The sequence below is a fragment of the Salvia hispanica genome, chromosome 2 (genome assembly GCF_029641045.1).
Source record: "Salvia hispanica isolate PSC_SH4W2 chromosome 2, Shi_PSC_v1, whole genome shotgun sequence".
NCBI lineage: Eukaryota > Viridiplantae > Streptophyta > Magnoliopsida > Lamiales > Lamiaceae > Salvia > Salvia hispanica.
The window spans coordinates 28,009,462-28,028,164 of record NC_142693.1 but is presented as its reverse complement, the minus strand read 5'-3'; the positions used below and the strand labels follow the sequence as shown (position 1 = coordinate 28,028,164).

Below are 18,703 nucleotides of genomic sequence, written 5' to 3'. Positions count from 1 at the left end.
CTACTGTACTTCTCCAATTTCCAAATATCCCAAAATCGCCATCTTCCTGAATCTCCTCTTCACGACCGCGATTCTCCATGGCGCCAACACCGCCGCCTTCCCTCTCCCTTCTCCCTCGTCTCCCTCTCTCTGAATCGCTCTCTCTCTCTCCCAATAACCCTCTTTTTCGGCGATCTGCGTCGCTGCTGGAACACATCGCCGTAACACCTCGGTTCGCGCCGCCTACCATCTCGCTCAGAACCCATCGCCTCTGGCCATCGTCTCCGTCACAGTGCGGTCCCGTTGCTTCGCCGCACGTGTCGGAAGTCCGTCTCTCTCTATTTTGGCATCGATCTACTTCTCCCCCAATTCCAAAGTTTAGATTTTTACTCCAGCTCAGATAAATCTTGAAGAATAATTGCAAAAAATTTAACCTTTTGATTCAGAAATAGAGTCGCCGGAAAAGATACACGAACGGAATCGTCGAATTTCGTTGTCAGATTGGAAGATTGAGTGAATGAAAGAAGGGAAACAATAGAGATTTTGAGAAGAGGAAAAATATGGAGGCAGGTTTATATTTTTTTAAGGTTTGAAAATTGATGGGTAAAAATGTATTTTATTAAAATTAACTAGGCAAAATTGTGGTTTACATATATGGGTGAAACATGTGGGCTTTGTGTGGGCCGGATACAAGACACGGGCTATTTAGATAGGTAACATAACTACCAAACGCACAAATAAACCCAGATTACTCCCTTATCTAGTCGTAACATAAGTATACTTAGTAAATATTTGTCCGATAATATTAATAATAATAACAAAAGTGCATTTATCTCTTTAAAAATGTAAAATAAAAGAGTGATGCTATTTAGTGAAGATGCGGTTTGCCATTGTTTTAGTACAAATAAAAGGATTAACATTTTAGTAATTTATTAAAAAATAATTAATTTAAAAATTTTATGACTATTAAAAAATCAATGATTCATTTATTTTTTGTATTAAAATTTATTAATTTACTCACAAAATAAAATCAATAATTCATTTATCCTGTCCAAATAAGAGCGCGAAAAACCTCTCTTTGTAGAAAGGAAAAAGGGGGAAGTAAAACGATGGGATCGGAGCCGCCGCCGTCGCAACCACCGGAATGGGCGTCAGAGCCCTGCATAATGGGAATTGATGAAGCTGGCCGTGGCCCTGTGTTGGGTACGCGCAATTTCTCGCTTCATTCACCGATTTCTCATTTCATTTGTTGATATCTGATTTAAATTGAAATCCGTTTCTCTGTTTTCTAGGTCCAATGGTGTATGGATGCTTGTATTGTGCGCTCTCCTATCAGAAAACCCTCTCCACCTTAAGTTTTGCAGGTTTTTGCCCCCCAATTTCCCCCCTTATTCTAACTTCTTAAGCATTTTTTTTATTTCAATTTTTATGAATTTTCCTCTCCTGAACTTGAGATTTGAAGTTTCTTAGTTAAAATGTTTGTTATTTAGGTCAATTTTGTAAGTTCATGAGTTAAGGAGGTTGAAAGATTGTATCTATTTGCTGCTAATGCTGGGAGTAGTTAGATTTTGATTGGTATAGGGTTTGATTTAGTTTATCTCTATGCGTGTGAATATCAGAACTCTCTGCTGTTGATATTGACATCACAGCATTTTGATTAAAGTGAGTTTTTATTTTGTGACTTGGAATAAAATTAATCGAAACATTAGTTCGCAAGCGCAAGCTTAGTTGGTAAGCCACACGGCTAGTGAGCGTGATACGTGGTTTGAAATGATCTCGATTTTACTCTTAAAGTTATCATTTCAGCATTTGTTGTAGAAGTAATAGGTTTATGTTAGGGTGTTCTTGTATTAGTGATTTGTTTTGGGCCGGCATCTTATATTATCAACAAAAAAGAAGAAATGAAGAAGCCTAGTAGTAGCGTCTCCATACTTTGTTGTTTCTCAAAATTTACAAATATCTATGGTAGCAAACCTTTGGGTGGCTGTTGTTGTGTTTTCTCGTCTAAAATTGCGAAATGTTTCTCTCGATCTGAGTTTTGCGTTCTTCTGTATGCAGACTCGAAAACTTTAAAAGAAGAGAAGAGGGAAGAGTTATTTGAGAGTTTGAAGGCTGATGAATCAATTGGATGGGCTGTTGATGTCATAGACCCAAGAGAGTTGTCAGACAAAATGTTACGAAAGTAATTATCAAAACTATGTTGTTTTCTCAACAAGATTTTGTTTGAAAGCCTCTAACATTGTTTTGGATCTAATTCTCTGCAGGAATAAGATAAATCTTAACGAAATTTCACATGAATCTGCAATGGGACTCATCAGGAAGACATTGAACCTTGGTGTTCTGTTAACTGAGGTACAAGTCTTTGAAATTTATTATTGGTTCAAAACAAGATAAATTTGGTATAGTTTTCTGGAAAATCCCTTGAATCTCATCGTTTCTCAACTGTATTACACTCCTGGAATTCGTAAGAATGCTTCAAATGCTGCACTATATCAAATGCATATTAGTAACATATAGCTTACATATAATACTGAACTTTAGATTTCTATCTAAACTAGCCAAACTGGCTTTGAAATTGTAGACATAACCTGGCCTGAATCGAGAATCACGCAAGTGTTATGAAGTCAAAACTTATTCACAATATTCTTGATGATCCAGGTTTATTTGGATACTGTTGGAGATACAGAAAAGTACAGAGTAAAGCTTTCCGAAAGATTTCCCAATATCAAATTTGTGGTTTCTAAGAAAGCTGACAGCCTTTATCCTGTTGTGAGTGGTGCGAGTATTGTTGCAAAGGTAACTTTATTTCCCTTGAAGTCTTCCAGCATGAAGACGACCCTCTTTTTGTTGTGGGAACCTTCTAGCTACGCTAATGCTACACCTTTTAGGTGACGAGAGACAGAGCTTTGCGGGACTGGATGCCAGATGAAACTGCAGACCTCAGTAGGAATTTCGGGTCTGGTTACCCTGGAGGTAGGTTTTCATACATATTTTACACACTTCATTGCTTATTCATTCCTTTCGCTTCATTATCTCATGAACATATCATTTATCTTCATATAGACCCACAGACCAAGGCCTGGCTGGATGATCACAAGCACTCAGTCTTCGGGTTCCCATCATTAGTTCGCTTCAGTTGGGGAACCTGCACGTCATATTCCAAAGATTTTGTCGACGTGCTATGGTTAGTCTATGATACAACTAGGAAGCATTTGTCAATGAAAAACCATCTTTTTGATTCAAACTGATTCTGGTGATGTGGTCATGGTAGGGAGTCTGATGCTGCTGATGGGGACGAAAGCGGAAAGTCTAGCAAACGGCAGAAGAAACTAACGAGCGCTGGTTTCACAACGGTAAAGAAAAGAAGCGAAGACATTGAATCGAGTGGGAAAGGTCGTTGCAAATTTTTTCAAGCTCGCAAACTCGAGCTACTTAGCCAGTTTTAGAGGTATGTTTGTTATTTTTATTTGTGACCATTCACATTGAGATTGAGTAGCAATTACTCTTCTCCAGCAGATGCTGTAACATTTCTTTGTAACTCGGAATGAATTCATTTTATTCACATGTTCTGTATTGAAATGAATGATATAGTTCGGTTAATTGTCTAAAATATTGTCAGCTTTGACTCAAGTTTGGTTCTTATGTGAGTACAACAGTATTTAAATTGTTATGACATAATTAAATTCTAAATTACCTACAATTAAATTCAGATTTAGTTTATTTATTTAAAGTGATAGAGAAAATGAACAAATAGCAGTAATCTTTAAGTAACTTGTAGATTTAATGATGTTAATAGTAGTAATAAAATTTGACATATTATAATCAAAGTGAATATATAAAATAAAAAATAATGCTAATCATCATTATATAAAAGCCAAGTCTTGTTTAAATTAGGCATTTTTAAAAATAAATTTGAATTAATGTGGTAGTTATAAATCTTTTGATGTTGAATATTTTTGGGTTATCGAATATTACAAAACCTTGCGATTATTAAGACCTCATAATTCATAAAGTCACAAATCGTAAAAAAAGTCAAAAAATGCAAAAGGACCTCGTACGTGATTATACCCTAAGGGCTCTTGGGTAATAAATTCCTGGAAAATATGCTAAAGTTTAACTAAATTAAAGGCATAGTAAATGAATCATTTGAAAATAGACCTAAATTAGTTTATATTTATCATCTACAATAAAATTAAGTTAATTTGAATGACAAAAACTTAAACTCATAAAAATTAGACTACTTAAGAGATAGAGGATTTTTATTGTTACTAAACAAGTGTTTGATCTGATTATGAATTTCAAAATATGGGAAAGTTAATTAATGACTTAAAAAGAATTAAATAAAAATTATCCAAAGAAAAATGTAAATGAAAAAGGCCCTTCAACTCAAATTATGCTTTGTATGATGGGGCAGTAAAAATGATGGGCTTAATTACCAGAAATGGCAAAAGGAAAGAAAAATTAGGTAGTCATAAAAAAGCATGCAACAATTTGGGATATACAGAATACATTCAAACTAGGAATCTATCAAGCACCTAAGCTTACACACTTTAACCACCTATGAATGCAGATCTAAATTTACTAGTTATTGCTGTCGCGTTTCTTCTCTCCCTCTCTCCTTCTCTCTGCTCGTGCCCAAGCCGATTAATCTCTGCGATTATTGGATAATCAGGGGTAACGCCGGTTGTTTTCCCCTTTAATTTCCGGTTGTGGATGAAGTGGTGGTGGTGTTTTTGCTTTCTTTTTGTGTTGTCTGTATTTATACATCTCTGAACTTGCATAGCTTATCATCTTGATCAGAATAATCACATTTAAGACAATAGAACTTGTAGCATTTCTTCTATTTAAGTTTGTTGCAAAGCTAGAGTTTGAATTTATCTAATCATTTACTGTTGATATTTTCTAGACTCGATGTAGTAATAAAATCAATATGCTGTGTTTAAATTTATCTGATCATTTACTGTTGATATTGTCCTAATAAATCATATATGAGGTGTTCTTAGTTTCGCTGGATTATTTGTAATGTATTTTCATTATTTCTTATAAAACTGGCTAAGGATTCAAATTTATGACTTTTTTGCAAATATAGTGTTCAACCCCATCTTAACTTTTATTAACATAACACAATCATTTCTAAACCAAGTAAAAAGCATTAATTATGGCTATAAAATTTTAATATTATGGTAGTATGTTTTTTTTTTTTTCATGAAGGATGGGTAACAACAGTCAAGTTACAGTTGCACCATGGGTAAAAGTTTTGTTTTATCTACTCTTCTTCATCCAATCTCAAGTCAAGGGTCAAGACATTGACCAAAAAGTCAATGTTACATACATCCAAGACGGTGTAGCTAAAGGGGCGGGTAATAATTCTACTTTCGAACAATTTGTTACCAACATTATATGGTTGTAATTTTCTCATAAACAAGTTGTTTTACGTAGTTTGCTTAGATGGAAGCCCTGGAGCCTACTATTTTGTTCCGGGATTCGAAGATGGAATCGACAATTGGATTATTTACCTACCGGTTAGCACTCACACTCAATTATATGTATATGTGTGCCCTTAGTCTGGTTTTTGTTCATTTAATTACAACAAGGAAATCATGGAGTTTTATATATTTTTTGTGATATTTAAGTAGAGTTTTATATATTATAGTTTGTGATTTTCACACTAGGGCGGAGCATGGTGTGATTCAGAGGATAATTGCCTCCTTAGATCCAAGGATCCATTCTATGGGAGCCCGAGAAATGCAACTGCTAAAACTAAATTTTTGGGTTTTCTAAATCTAGACAAAAGTTTCAATCCAGGTATCAATTAATTCTGACTTTATATAATTGAATTCATTGCATATATGAGGTTCAATTACTATTACAAAATCAGACATTTGCCTAAGGAAAGAATTAAAGTAAAGTATCATCATAAAAAATTAAATTGATGTTAATTTGAAAAGATATGTAATTTTTTGTTTTAGAGTTTTATAACTGGAACAAGGTTTATATCCGGTATTACGACGGCGCATCCTTTCTGGCAGATGTCGAAGCCGTCGATCCAGTATGTATGTCTACCACAATTTAATTATTGTTTTATATCACATAAAATAGTCAAAAATAGATATATTGTCTACAATTACACTTTTTGTGTATAGGTAACAAAACTATATATGAGAGGCGGGAGAATATTTACCTCTGTATTGGAAGAGCTCATAACTACAAAGGGCATGAGCAATGCTGTAAATGTATGATCTCTTCTAATTCAATTGTTATTACTCCCTCCGTCCCATAAAGATTGTCTCACTTTGATCGAGCACGGGTTTTAAAAAATGTAATGGAAAGTGAGTTGAAAAAGTTAGTGGAATGTGGGTTCTACATTTATATATTAGTTATATAATAAAATGTGAGTAGGAATGAGTTAGTGGAATATGAGGTCCACCACCAAAAATGTTAAAAAATGAAATGGGACAAACTTTGTGGGACGGACGGAAATGGAAAAAATGGAAAAATGGGACAATCTTTGTGGGACGGAGGGAGTATTATTCAAATTAATTATTATCTAATGCGCGTTGGTGATAGGCTTTACTCACGGGAAACTCAGCCGGCGGGTTGGCCACAATCCTTAACTGCGATCGTTTCCATTCTTACCTGCCCGATGCTTGTAGAGTAAAATGCGTTTCAGATTCTGGCTTTTTCATTCGTGGGTAAGGTTTAAATAAAGACTTTATATAAAGCGTAAATAGTTAAATTTTTTATTATGACTATCTTTGTTTTGACTTTTTGTGGAACCTTTAGGAAAGATCTCCCCGGAGCCTATGACCAGGCCATAGACTATTTTGGCCGAATAGTAAATTTTCATGTAAGAATTTTAATTATGTGACAGCTTCCAATTTTCTTCCATAATAACATGATTGAAATTTGAATCAACATCTTTTCTTCACAGAAATTAGCCAAATATTTGCCAAAGTCATGCACAATGAGGCTTGCTCCAGAACTGGTTATAAGATATCTATACATAAACTTTCTTTTCTCTTACTATTACTATATTTATATATGAAAACATTACTAACTAATTCACTTTTTCTTTAAAAAATTCTCAGTGTTTTTTCCCAGAGAATGTAGTTGATGATATCGAGACGCCGCTATATCTGTTAAATTCTAATTTCGACAAATATCAAGTAAGCTCCCTTATATATGAATGTAGAATTATAATAGGAATTTCCCTCTTTAATTTTTTTTATCTATTATACAAGGTATAATTATCAAATTTTAAGCCTTTAGATTGCAAGAGCTTGCAATCTAGATTAGTTTGGTTTTTGTTATGCATTAGGATTTAATTTTTTTATCACAACTTATTAGTTAATTTATTGTCAAAATCAATCAACAACACAATTAATTACATAAATATAATAAACAGCTAATAATTACTTATTATTAATTGTGTAAATTTTCAGGTATCTATACTTGTAGTACCAAATCCTCCGACTAACGAAGGCTGGGCCGATTGCACGGCAGATTTCTCCACTCTTACGACGTGCACAGCCGACCAACTACATCTCATAACGGGTAATCGAAATTCTTAGTATTTTAATTTTCAATTATAATCATCAGTTCCGAAACTTAATTTTCTGATTAATCTGGCGTTGTATTTGATTTTAGATTTTCAGAATGTATTTTTAAAGACATTGGAGGGACTAAATGATAATCCATCAAGAGGATTATTCATCATTTCGTGTTATATTCACGATATTAGTGTTCAAGTTTATGTACTCAACGGGCAAAATAAGGCAAGTTTTATGATTTTAATTGCATTTTTGTGCATCGGTTAATTTACTAGTGAATTTGCTATTTGATTTATATCATGAATTTAATTAGTCAATATTTATGATATTTTTTGGTTTTGTTGTGGGATTTACAGCCGGTTCAACAGATCATTGGTGACTGGTTTTATGAAAGAAGCAGAGTTCGATTCATCGACAATCAACATTCGTATCTTATTGATTGCAGTGTAACAGTGTAGGAATAATTGAAGAGAAGATTGACGAACGACGAACTCACTATTGTATCTATATTATTTTCTATAATAACTTTGTATACATTTTAATAGATGTAAAAGTTTGAATCCATTAATTTGATCTCAATTTATTCATCTTAAGTATGTTTAAATTTCAACTTGTGAAATTCATGAAAAATGTTAATTGTATTTATCAAGTTTACGTATGTTGTTCTCTCCTATTGGAAAAGTGAATCGTATTTTAATTAAAGATTGAGCATTAGATCATATAACAATTAAATATTTTCCCATGACTTAATTGTATTTTAAGAATAATACAATGTAAATATTCCTTCTTTACATTCTTTACCCGTTGATTTATATTAATTAAATATTTTTATGCATTTAGAGAGTTGCTAGTTTGAACTTATTTCATCTAGAATTTTTAATTTTCATTTCCTTATTTTATCCTTCGATTGATATATAGTCTATAACACTGATATCGATCCATTGAATCTTCACTATCTATTTTATAATCCAATCACCCATGTCAATTCTACACTCTTTATATAAGAGATCACTTAAATCATCTCATAATACATCTCTTAATACAAAAAAATAGGCATGTGAATAATCTTTATAAAATAAAAAGATGACTTAAATTCCAACTTTCCTTATACATTTTCTGCTACACTAATATAAAAGGAATAAAATTGTGTGTGAGTTGATTAATCTCTAGGCCAAAGGTCTTCAGTTCTAGAAAAAAAAAATTCTATACAAGGCATACTAAAGTAAGTTTTGATAATTGAAAGTATAATTAATTTTATGTAATGATGATAGTTCTGTACTTCTGTTGTACATATTTTTCGTATAAAATTGCATACAATTTGTAGAATAATTATTTTATAGTATTAGTGTTTTGAACAATATTAGTTATTAAAGATTAATTGCATATAAATCTTTGATTTTGAATATTTTGGGTTATCAAATAGTATTACAAAACCTTGCCGTTATATTTTTTTTCGAGTGTGGTATCTATACAATATATAAAAGGGGAGTTTTGGAGGTATTTAGGGAAATATCCTTTTAAAATAAATATGGAGTATTATTTAAATAAAACTATATGGTTACTTAGTAGTTAAATTAGTGGGTAATTATTTGAAGTTAGTGGGGAGTTAATGGGTGGTTATTATCCATAGTAATTTATTTATTTCTACTAATTAAGAAAAAATTAAGAAAACTTAGAAAACAAGTGTTTGATAGAAGCAGAGACGGACCCAGGTGGGGTTGGGTGGGGTCTGCCGACCCCACCGCGGGTCCATGAATGCCACCGGAATATACGAGAATTTGTCGGCCGATCCCGCAACAGCCCGCCTCCGACCCCATGGCCAACGCCTCCACCGTTCCATGAAAGTTAAATGAAAAAGTGTTGAAAACTGGGATTTAGAGAAATAGAGAGAGAGAGAAGAGATATACAATTAAGTTATCGATAGTGATTAAAATTGAGAGGAGAGATCGATGAAATTTTTTGAGAAAAAGAGAGCAGAACCAAGATATCTCTGCATAGAAATGTGGTGATGAAGATGCATCGTAGTTTGTGCAATATTATTGTGTGGTGAATTAAAATTTTGGTCTTCAAAATGAAATGGGACTTTATTAGCTTATTTAATTAGTACTCCACTTGGTAGATACTAAAAGAATTGTAATGCATTTTTTCAAAAATATTACTAGTATTTAAATATTATCTATATTTTTAAATAATTATTATTAAAATATTATACTCCATACATTAAGTATTCAGTATATCCGACCTCACGAGTTATATATCCTGGGTCCGTCATTGGATAATAGAAATAGAGATATTACAGAATCAGCCCATTTTGCAGCAATGGCCTCTGATATCTTCCTCTTCTGCTTCGTTGATTTGGGTGCTCTCTTGCTTCCCTTCGGTCTAGGCAAGCTTTTTCTTTTTTCGACACTCTGCTGCCGGCTCCGACCAACACCATATGTAGCAACATCCCGACAATGGTGGTTAATTGTTCATTTAGTGTATCACATCTTATGCTTTGGTCTACGGATGATCATTTTAATACATATTGTTGTTTCTTATTTTATTGTAGTTTAAGATGAGGCGGACGACTTTAAATATGACAAACGAGTTATTTTACCTATGAGTTCTTTTGGAGAGTGACGAGTTGTGAAGAATTGAAGAATTTAGTTTATAATGATGAGATTGATTTTAATTTTAAAGTTAATGTAGTGTATAAGAAATTTTAAAAATGATGAATAATTATCCATTGTGTTTAATTCTTTATTGTGATAGAATTTTATCTTCCTATTCCATGATTTAATGTTTATACATTATATTATGTGATTTGTTCCAAATTTATTATGCTTCAATGTTGATTTGTATAGATTTTTTATTCTCATATAACTAAAATTATTGCTCATATTTTTCATTGTTAATATTAATTCTAATTTTGTTTAATTAATTTAAAATTTTGTATTAAAAATATATTATTCTGTGCGTAGCACAGGCGTGATACTAGTAAACATTTAATGTAACAATTACATTATATAAATTCATCCTTTTATATAATATAAATATATAAAAGAGAAGTTTTGCTAAAAAAAATAAATCACAAATAGGATACCCAAGCCATTACATAAACTCTAAAATATGGAGTACTTTTGTCCTAAAAAATTAAGAGTGAACTATACTAATAGTTCCTGATCTTGTCGAAAAATGCACCAATGATTCTTGAATTTTTTTTATATAATTTTTGGTACGACAAGACTAAAATAACCCTAAGCATCACTAGTGTAAATATTTAAAGTTCAGGGCCATTTTGGAACTTTCTACTCTCCCTTTAATTTTTTCATTTTTTCTTCCATCACCATTTTCTTTTATAAACTCAATTACACTTTCATTTAAATAATATTTGATTCTTTATGATTTCAAAAATTTAAATAAGAAACTAAATGTTTTTAATTATGCTTTATTTATTTTTAAAATTAAATATTATTTATTTATACAGCTTAATATGTATGTTTGTGAAGAAAAATTAAATTTAATAGTATCATTTTTTAATAATATTAAAGTGAATTATAGAAAATTCTTTGTGGAATTTATTATTACTTAAATTTTTTAAATAGTAAACTATAGTAATTTTTTATTTATAAAATATTACTTAAATATTTAAATATTACTATACTTAAGTGAAATATAAATATTTGAGTGAACTACAAAAATGGTCCCTGGACTATGGGTTTATCTCGCCCATAATCCCTGGACTTTAAAAATATCGCTAGCAGTCCCTGGACTAAGGGTTTATCTCGAAATTGGTCCTTTTGGCTTTTTTTTATGAAAATACCCTTTGATATTAGATTGGGGGTTTGGGCAATTTGGTCTTTTTACACTTTTACATTTTAAATCTGATATTATCTTAGTTATGTACTAACTTTGATATTATTTCAAAATTATCATTCTTCTTCCATTTTGTTATCCTTCACTGAATTTGTTTTTTTTTTTCAATATTAGATTTAATTTTATAAAATTAAATTTAATATCTAGATTTTAAATATCAATAATTTTTTTTAATGAAAACTATTAATTCATGGACACTGTAAATATTGATTAAAACTATTAATTTTTGTTATTTAATATAATATTCAATTAAATTGAAGAAGTACAGAAAAATAATATTAATCATGATGGACAAATAAGAGTTATTCTATTTAGCCTCCGTTCGATTGTTATAATTGCTTGTGATTAAATATTATGAAGTTGACTAAAAATTTGATCCTACTAAAAATTTTATATAGGAGTATTTTTGTTGAAATTTTCTAGTAAATTTTGATTGTTTTCAAATTAATAAACAAAAAGTCTTACATTAGATGCATATTTATTTCAGAATAAATTGTGTTATATAATCTATTTATAATTAAAGCTACTGTATTAAATATTGATTAAAACTAAGACGTTGTCATACCTTATTGATTACATAGTACTATACACTATCAAATATTGATTATAACTATTAATTTTTGCTATTTAATAATTTTTATAATTAAAAAATTTTATTGATATTTAAAAATTAAAATTTAAAATTTTGTAAAATTAAATCTAATATTGAAATAAAGAAACAAAGTGAAGGATGACAAAAGGGAAAAAAAATGATAAATTTGAAATAATATCAAAGTTAGTACATAGCTGAAATAATATTAGATTTAAAATGTTAAAAGTGTAAAAAGTCCAAATTGCCCAAACCCCCCAAAATAATATCAAAGGGTATTTTCGTACCAAAAAAAGCCAAAAGGACCAATTTCGAGATAAACCCTTAGTCCAGGTACTACTGGCGATATTTTTAAAGTCCAGGGACTATGGGCGAGATAAACCCATAGTCCAGGGACCATTTTTGTAGTTCACTCTAAATATTTTAATTACGTTAATGCTAATATAGTATAATAAAAAATATTTTTTAAGTATAATAATTAAAATTTAAGTGAACTATATCTAACGTAAATTAATGCGAACTCTTGCGAGTAACATTTTTTACTAAATATATTAAAGTGAACTATAGTAATTTTTTCATTATAAAGGTTAATATATACGTTATTCAAGAAAATATTTTCTGTTGTAAAAATATAAAATGGACTAGTATCAAAAATGTAAATTTTTTTTCTGTCTGAAAAGGTGCTTTTATGTATGTCCGAAATAATTGCTTGATTGAAGTGGTACCAAAACTATAATTTCCAGATACCTAAAATGCCCTCCATGACATTTAGGAGATTTTTCTAACGCTGAGGGGTATAAAAGACCGACAGGTATAAAAAATGTAATTTTTAGGAATAAAATAGGCTATAAAAATTTTTTAGGGACCATTAGTGCATTTTTCGACAAGATTAGATATGATTGGCGTAATTCACTCAAAAAACAAAAGACCTCATGTGTGATTATACCCTAAGTTTGGGTACTAGGGCAAAAACTATTCTCTTTCAATAGTTCATTTACCATAAACGTAATGGCATTAAATTTTGACTTGTAAGTTTCGTAAGTTAAATTATGTGGTAGTAAATGATCTAACTTACATCATATTATCACACTATAAAAGAAGAAAGAATTAACGCTTTAGTAATATTCCAAACAAAAGGAGATCGGGTTAATAAACTAAATCAAATATGACTGTAATTCAGGTTCTAACTTTTGTTGTATTGATCAGTGGAGCATTATTCATGACCGAAGGAAGTGATTTCGAACCAAATTGTATTGAGGATCTTCCGAAAGAATTTTTTGATGTATTTTACAAGCAGATATGTTTGGATGCGAAAGCGCAGGTAGACATGGGAATTTGGCGTTGCGCCATTTTTGAGATTAGTCCTAATTGCTATAGGAACGTACTCGTTAAACAAGCTGTGAATCTGCATCTTTGTGATGATAAACCAGTCGATGCTAGAGGTCTATATATTTACAATCAATGCTATCTCTATTGTTGAATCACAAAATTACATGTTGTTTAGAATAAAATACTTAAATGCATTTCATAGTGTTGCAATAAATAATTTCAATTTCAATTCTAATATTTATTTGAAATTTTAGAACTTTTAACTGTTTTAAAAATTATCAATCATTATAACTAATTTTTATCCAATAAAAATAGTTGATGGTGCGTTAAATATGAAATATTTGTATTAAAAGATTAAAATTAGGGAGGCTTAATAAAAATACTGTGAGGGTAAAAATGTAATAACTTTAGGCTCTCTTCATTCCTTAAAAATAACAACTTTTGAAATTTTAATGAAAAGTAAAAGAGATATGAAAGGATAAATGTGTTATTGGAAAATAGATTTAAAAGAAATAAGTTTTTAATTTTTAGAAAATGAAACTAGAAGAAAAGAGTTTATATTTTTGGGAAATTGTGAGTATATTTAATCGGATCCATGACCCAAATCCTGCCCCATTTTTGAATCCGGGTCACGCAGTAACACGACCCAATTCCCGCCCCGAGTTTAAACCCGGATCCAACATTGCAAGGGGCTGTTTGGCTGTAAAAATTGGGATTGTCAAATTTTTTGCATTCTGTGAAACGAAGGATCGGAGCTATGGTGCGAAAGCAAGTCCTCTCCTTAACGGAAGCGGCGGCTTCTAGAATTCGCCACCTCTTAGACCAGCGTCAGCGCTCTTTCCTCAAGCTCGGCGTCAAGGCTCGCGGCTGCAATGGTTTATCCTACACCCTTAATTACGCCGGTGAATTTCCCCCCTTTTCGTGGTTATTTTCAATTTTTTTGGTTTTTGTTCACTGTAGCTTAGGGTTTATGATTTTACGCCTTTTCTTGACAATTAGGGATGAATTAGGCGTTACAATCGAGTTAATTTAAATCATATGATACAGTTTGCAATTATATTGATGAATCTGTGTTGTGTAGATAGGTTATATGCGAATGAACCTGCTTGTCATAGCTTGAATGAATAACTATGTTCTTCTTTAATAGATATGGCTTTGATTGCCATCTAACATTGAACAAGGGGGAAAAGAGTCACATTTCTTAGTTAAATTCTTCTAATGGATTATACTGCTGCGTTGAATCAACGCATACTTGAGCAGCTTATTCGACAATTGTTCCCTTCTTCTCTTCTATCATTAATTGTCTATGTTCTTGAAGTGATGGTGGAGTTTGATATGTTTGAGTTTTGCATGATTCCGAATATATGATCTTCACTTTATAGATTCAATTGGAGGAGGTCGGGAATGAACTTCTGATTTGCGTGGATAGAGTTAGGCATAGATCGATGGTGATAAGATTTTACATGCTCGCATTATAAGTTTTTGCACGCATGTCCTATCATTTTATACGTGCAAGTGTCAAGAAGCTCGAATTCAGGGATAAATTTAATTGTTTATATCACCCTGTGTGCAATCCTTGAAGTAGAATTCTTATAAATATACTTCAGTTCTTCCTGTTTGTATGTTGAACATTAATCATTCGAAATCATCTCAGTTGTCACTTAGTAGCTCATTTACTTTTAGAATCTTTATCACGCACATGAGGAAAAGGTAGGGCATGAACTACATACAGGGAAGATCAATCCACTTCTTAAATGTCTTTTATGTTGTTATCTATTGTATTTCTGTTCATTTCATACTGTTCAAAATTTTGAAATTTTCTTGTTTTTCCGGCTTAAGAATTATGCCGTTTGAAGTTTTTTTTCAAGGAAGAAAGTATCTTCTGACCCAAAGATCTCAATTAATGCTTCAGCACTATTGTTTAACCTAATTTTTTTTCTTATGCTCAAAATATATGGAGTCATTAACTCTTATTCATCACAGATGAAAAAGGGAAGTTTGATGAGTTGGTTGAGGATCAAGGTGTAAAGATATTGATCGACCCAAAAGCCCTGATGCACGTGATAGGAACTAAGATGGACTTTGTTGATGACAAACTGAGGTACAAGATACTTTCCACTTCTCGTTACAGATGAAATCCAATTCCAAAGCATGTGTTTCCATAGAAGCTTACCTTGGAAGGGTCTTTCTTTCTTTCTTCCTCCTGCGCAAGGCCACACTCATTATTTTTAATCGCAGCCCTTGATAATGTTTGAATATTTTCGACTTGTAACTTTAGGGTTATTTTCAACAATCATGTTTTCATGGCTGTTTACTTCTGCACAGATCTGAGTTTCTTTTCATAAACCCAAACTCAAAAGGGCAGTGCGGCTGTGGAGAATCCTTTTTGACTGCGAGCAAATCAGATGCAGCGAAGAGCAGTGGTAGCTCATGAATGGCCAGTCTTGTGACACTGGCATGCTTGGTCTGGATCTTTTTTAACAAATGCATATATTAGAGGAGGAATTACATACAGAGGAGAAGCTTATTTGGGATCTAAGATGGGGCTGATAAATTCTTGTGAATGACAATTTATTGTAGATTTATAGTGACAATGACTGTATCCTTTGTGGGTTACTTACTGATGTATATTACTCAATATCAATAAGCTGCATCTTATGCTTGAGAATAAATAAATCAGTTTTGCAGATCTTATGCTTGAGAATTTCTTTGACCTTGATGTGTTTTACAATAATGTTTACCTTTGAGATTTTTTTTGTGATAACCTTTGAGATATTAAAATAAGGTTAATTGTCAAATAACACATGAGCTATGGATTTTAACATCGAGTGGATTTTTAATATTTCGAAATTTGAATATGCCTGAATTTTGTTGGCCAATAACTCAAGTCTTTGGAGCCAGATCAAGATTTTTGAATTTGGAAAATTATCTTTTAATGATTCAACAATTAAAATTTTGGTATAAAAAAATAAAACAGAGTTCGTACTTACATTTGACTCCAATAAATAGAATCATTAGCCTCGATAATCATTGATTCCATTTCTTCCATATGAAACTCAAGAGAGTTCCAAGTTCCAACAAAAGAAAACTTGAAAAGATGAAAGAGTGAATAATTCAAAATGGAGCTTGAAAAAGGGGTGCAGAGATGGATTGTTGACATATCTATTTGGAATCCTTCGCCCCATCATTTCAATCTTGCCGTATCTCTTCTTCCCCACTGCGAACACTCCTCCATCACCAGGTTCTTCATTTCTTTCTGTATTCATTTGCCAAATAATCATATTTATGTGTGTGGATTTAGTGGAAACTTAAATTATGTGCTATAGTGAATTTGAGTGAGATTGAAAGGATCAAAGTGGGTTCTTGATTGAGCATAAAAAGTTCCCCTTTTTTAGGTTTGAATGTTGTTAGAATCTTTGGTTATAGTGAATTTTGAGTGAGATTGACTTGATTAAGCATAAAAACTCAATTTTCTTTGGGTTTTTGAAATGATTTCAGATTCTATGATCTTGTATCAGAGTAATTTCGAGTTGAGATTGAATTGATTAAGTACAAAAAAGTATCCTTTTTAAGGTTTTGGAAAAGTTTTCAGATTCTATGATCTTGTATTAGAGTGATTTTGAGCTGAGATTGAACTTATTAGGTTTGTGAAATTCGAGGATCGAAAAAGGGCTCTCGTAAGCCGGCTGCTGCAGTATGCTCTGGTGCATCAAGTTTTGGGAATTCCATTCGATGAGATTATAATCAAGCGAACTCCCGAGGGAAAGCCCTTTTTGGTACATACATACATCTTGAATTTAGTACTTTTTCTCCAGCTTCGTTGAAATTTGGAATGTTGGCCTCTTCGTTGATGACATCCTACTTAGAATGTCTGTTAGTTGTTTCACGAATAGATGAACTAGCAGTCATTGTTTTGTCCTGTGGTGCGACTAGGTGTGTGACAACGTGGAGTCGGGGTTTCCAAATTTCAACTTTAATGTATCCCATCATGGTGACTATGTCGCGATAGCGTCTGAGCCTGTGTGCCTCGTGGGAGTGGATATCGTCACTCATTCAGTTCCTGTGAACGAACCAGCTGACAAGTTTGTACAGAGTTTCTCATCGTACTTCTCTGATTTGGAATGGCGTAGTATCCGCAATGCCAGCTCTTCCGATGAGATGCTGAGAGTTTTTTATAGGTACGTCAATCGGCCATGTTATCCTTTTATCAGCGTGATGAAAATTACGTTGGGAAAATTTGTCATTTGAATCATAACTTTTGATTGACTTATCTCATTACTTTCGAAACCTGCGAATTAAACCATAAGTGTACTATAATTCGCTATTCTCCCAAGAGAAAGTCCAAATCGTGAGTGCCTGAATCGCGGTTTGTAAGTTGCGAACCTCAGCCGTGAATTGAAGCTGCAGAATCTGACTAAAGCCCTAAAATTCAGATGTCAATTATGCAAAATAAAATAAAAAAAGCCACCAGATTGATTAAAATGATGAAAACGACACCATTTTGAGTCTAACTAAAGCCCTAAAATCTAGTCGTCAATGATGCGCCTGGCTTTCTTTTGAGGTGTCGTTGCGCCAATTGTGTTTGTGCAGGTATTGGTGCTTGAAGGAAGCTTTCGTGAAGGCAATCGGTAGCGGTGTCGGCCACAAATTGGATGATGTGGAGTTTCATCACACAAGTTGGGAGAATATATATGTCAAAGTTTGTGGGAAAGAATTGAAAGACTGGAGATTTTGGCTTCAAGATCTCAGCAACAACCATTCAGTAAGTCTTCATCTACTGTTAATTCCTCTGTTTTGACATAAGTGTAGGTGGAAAATATGTTGAACATTGTGCAATTTTGTGGATAATTTACTTTTGCAGTGTATAGTTTACTAAAAGAATATAAATTGATTTATTCTTAGGTAGCCGTTGCAAGGGGTCATCCAAGAAGTGCCATCTCTAGTTACATGAAAACTCTAAAACAGATTGATTTCAAAGAGGAGTATAAAACATGCCTCAATCTTCCAAATCCAAGTTTTACTTTTCTAACAGTAGACGATCTCGTCCGATCATGGGGCGATGATGTGTCGAGAAAACTTGATGTCTTATGACAAGAGAGAAATAGATCAAGTCAGTCAATGGCGGATTCAAGATTTTCGGTTTGAGGGGTGACAAATGATTACATGCATTTGGAGACTTAAATCTGAGCTTTTTTTAATATTGGTGGTGCATAGATAGATATAACAAATTTGTTTTTTTTTTATTTTTTATGTTAATATGTTGGTGGTATAAAATATTTTAGCAACTATTCCTTTTGTCCCCTTGAAGATGGCTCCTTTCTATTTCGACAAGAAATTTTTGCAATATTATTTTGTATGTTAAGTAAAGAGACTAAATTAAAAATAGTACAGTAGTATT

At 32.2% G+C, this 18,703-nt stretch overlaps 4 protein-coding genes across 4 annotated transcripts; all 4 read left to right on the top strand.

The window, feature by feature from the left end:
• Positions 1-1,024: 1,024 nt before the first annotated feature.
• Positions 1,025-3,579, top strand: LOC125201877 (Polynucleotidyl transferase, ribonuclease H-like superfamily protein). The gene is made up of 8 exons (XM_048100166.2): positions 1,025-1,182; positions 1,272-1,343; positions 2,038-2,161; positions 2,244-2,331; positions 2,638-2,775; positions 2,868-2,952; positions 3,043-3,163; positions 3,251-3,579. Exons 1-8 carry the CDS (start codon positions 1,089-1,091, stop codon positions 3,423-3,425), a joined length of 897 nt encoding a protein of 298 aa, XP_047956123.2. The 5' UTR covers positions 1,025-1,088; the 3' UTR covers positions 3,426-3,579.
• A 1,612-nt stretch (positions 3,580-5,191) lies between these two features.
• Positions 5,192-8,063, top strand: LOC148932046 (pectin acetylesterase 11-like). The gene is made up of 12 exons (XM_089064985.1): positions 5,192-5,339; positions 5,419-5,501; positions 5,652-5,784; positions 5,949-6,028; positions 6,123-6,212; positions 6,547-6,671; positions 6,763-6,826; positions 6,911-6,964; positions 7,068-7,145; positions 7,422-7,533; positions 7,627-7,754; positions 7,886-8,063. The coding sequence occupies exons 1-12, from the start codon at positions 5,192-5,194 to the stop codon at positions 7,985-7,987; spliced, it is 1,197 nt and encodes a 398-aa protein (XP_088921111.1). The 3' UTR covers positions 7,988-8,063.
• Positions 8,064-14,025: 5,962 nt separating this feature from the next.
• LOC125191151 (iron-sulfur assembly protein IscA-like 1, mitochondrial) lies at positions 14,026-16,018 on the top strand. Its single transcript, XM_048088639.2, has 3 exons — positions 14,026-14,207; positions 15,289-15,406; positions 15,631-16,018. The coding sequence occupies exons 1-3, from the start codon at positions 14,063-14,065 to the stop codon at positions 15,737-15,739; spliced, it is 372 nt and encodes a 123-aa protein (XP_047944596.2). The 5' UTR covers positions 14,026-14,062; the 3' UTR covers positions 15,740-16,018.
• Positions 16,019-16,335: 317 nt separating this feature from the next.
• On the top strand, positions 16,336-18,593 carry LOC125201699 (uncharacterized). Its single transcript, XM_048099916.2, has 5 exons — positions 16,336-16,546; positions 16,949-17,081; positions 17,239-17,483; positions 17,896-18,067; positions 18,208-18,593. The coding sequence occupies exons 1-5, from the start codon at positions 16,425-16,427 to the stop codon at positions 18,394-18,396; spliced, it is 861 nt and encodes a 286-aa protein (XP_047955873.2). The 5' UTR covers positions 16,336-16,424; the 3' UTR covers positions 18,397-18,593.
• The last annotated feature ends 110 nt before the right edge of the window (positions 18,594-18,703 follow it).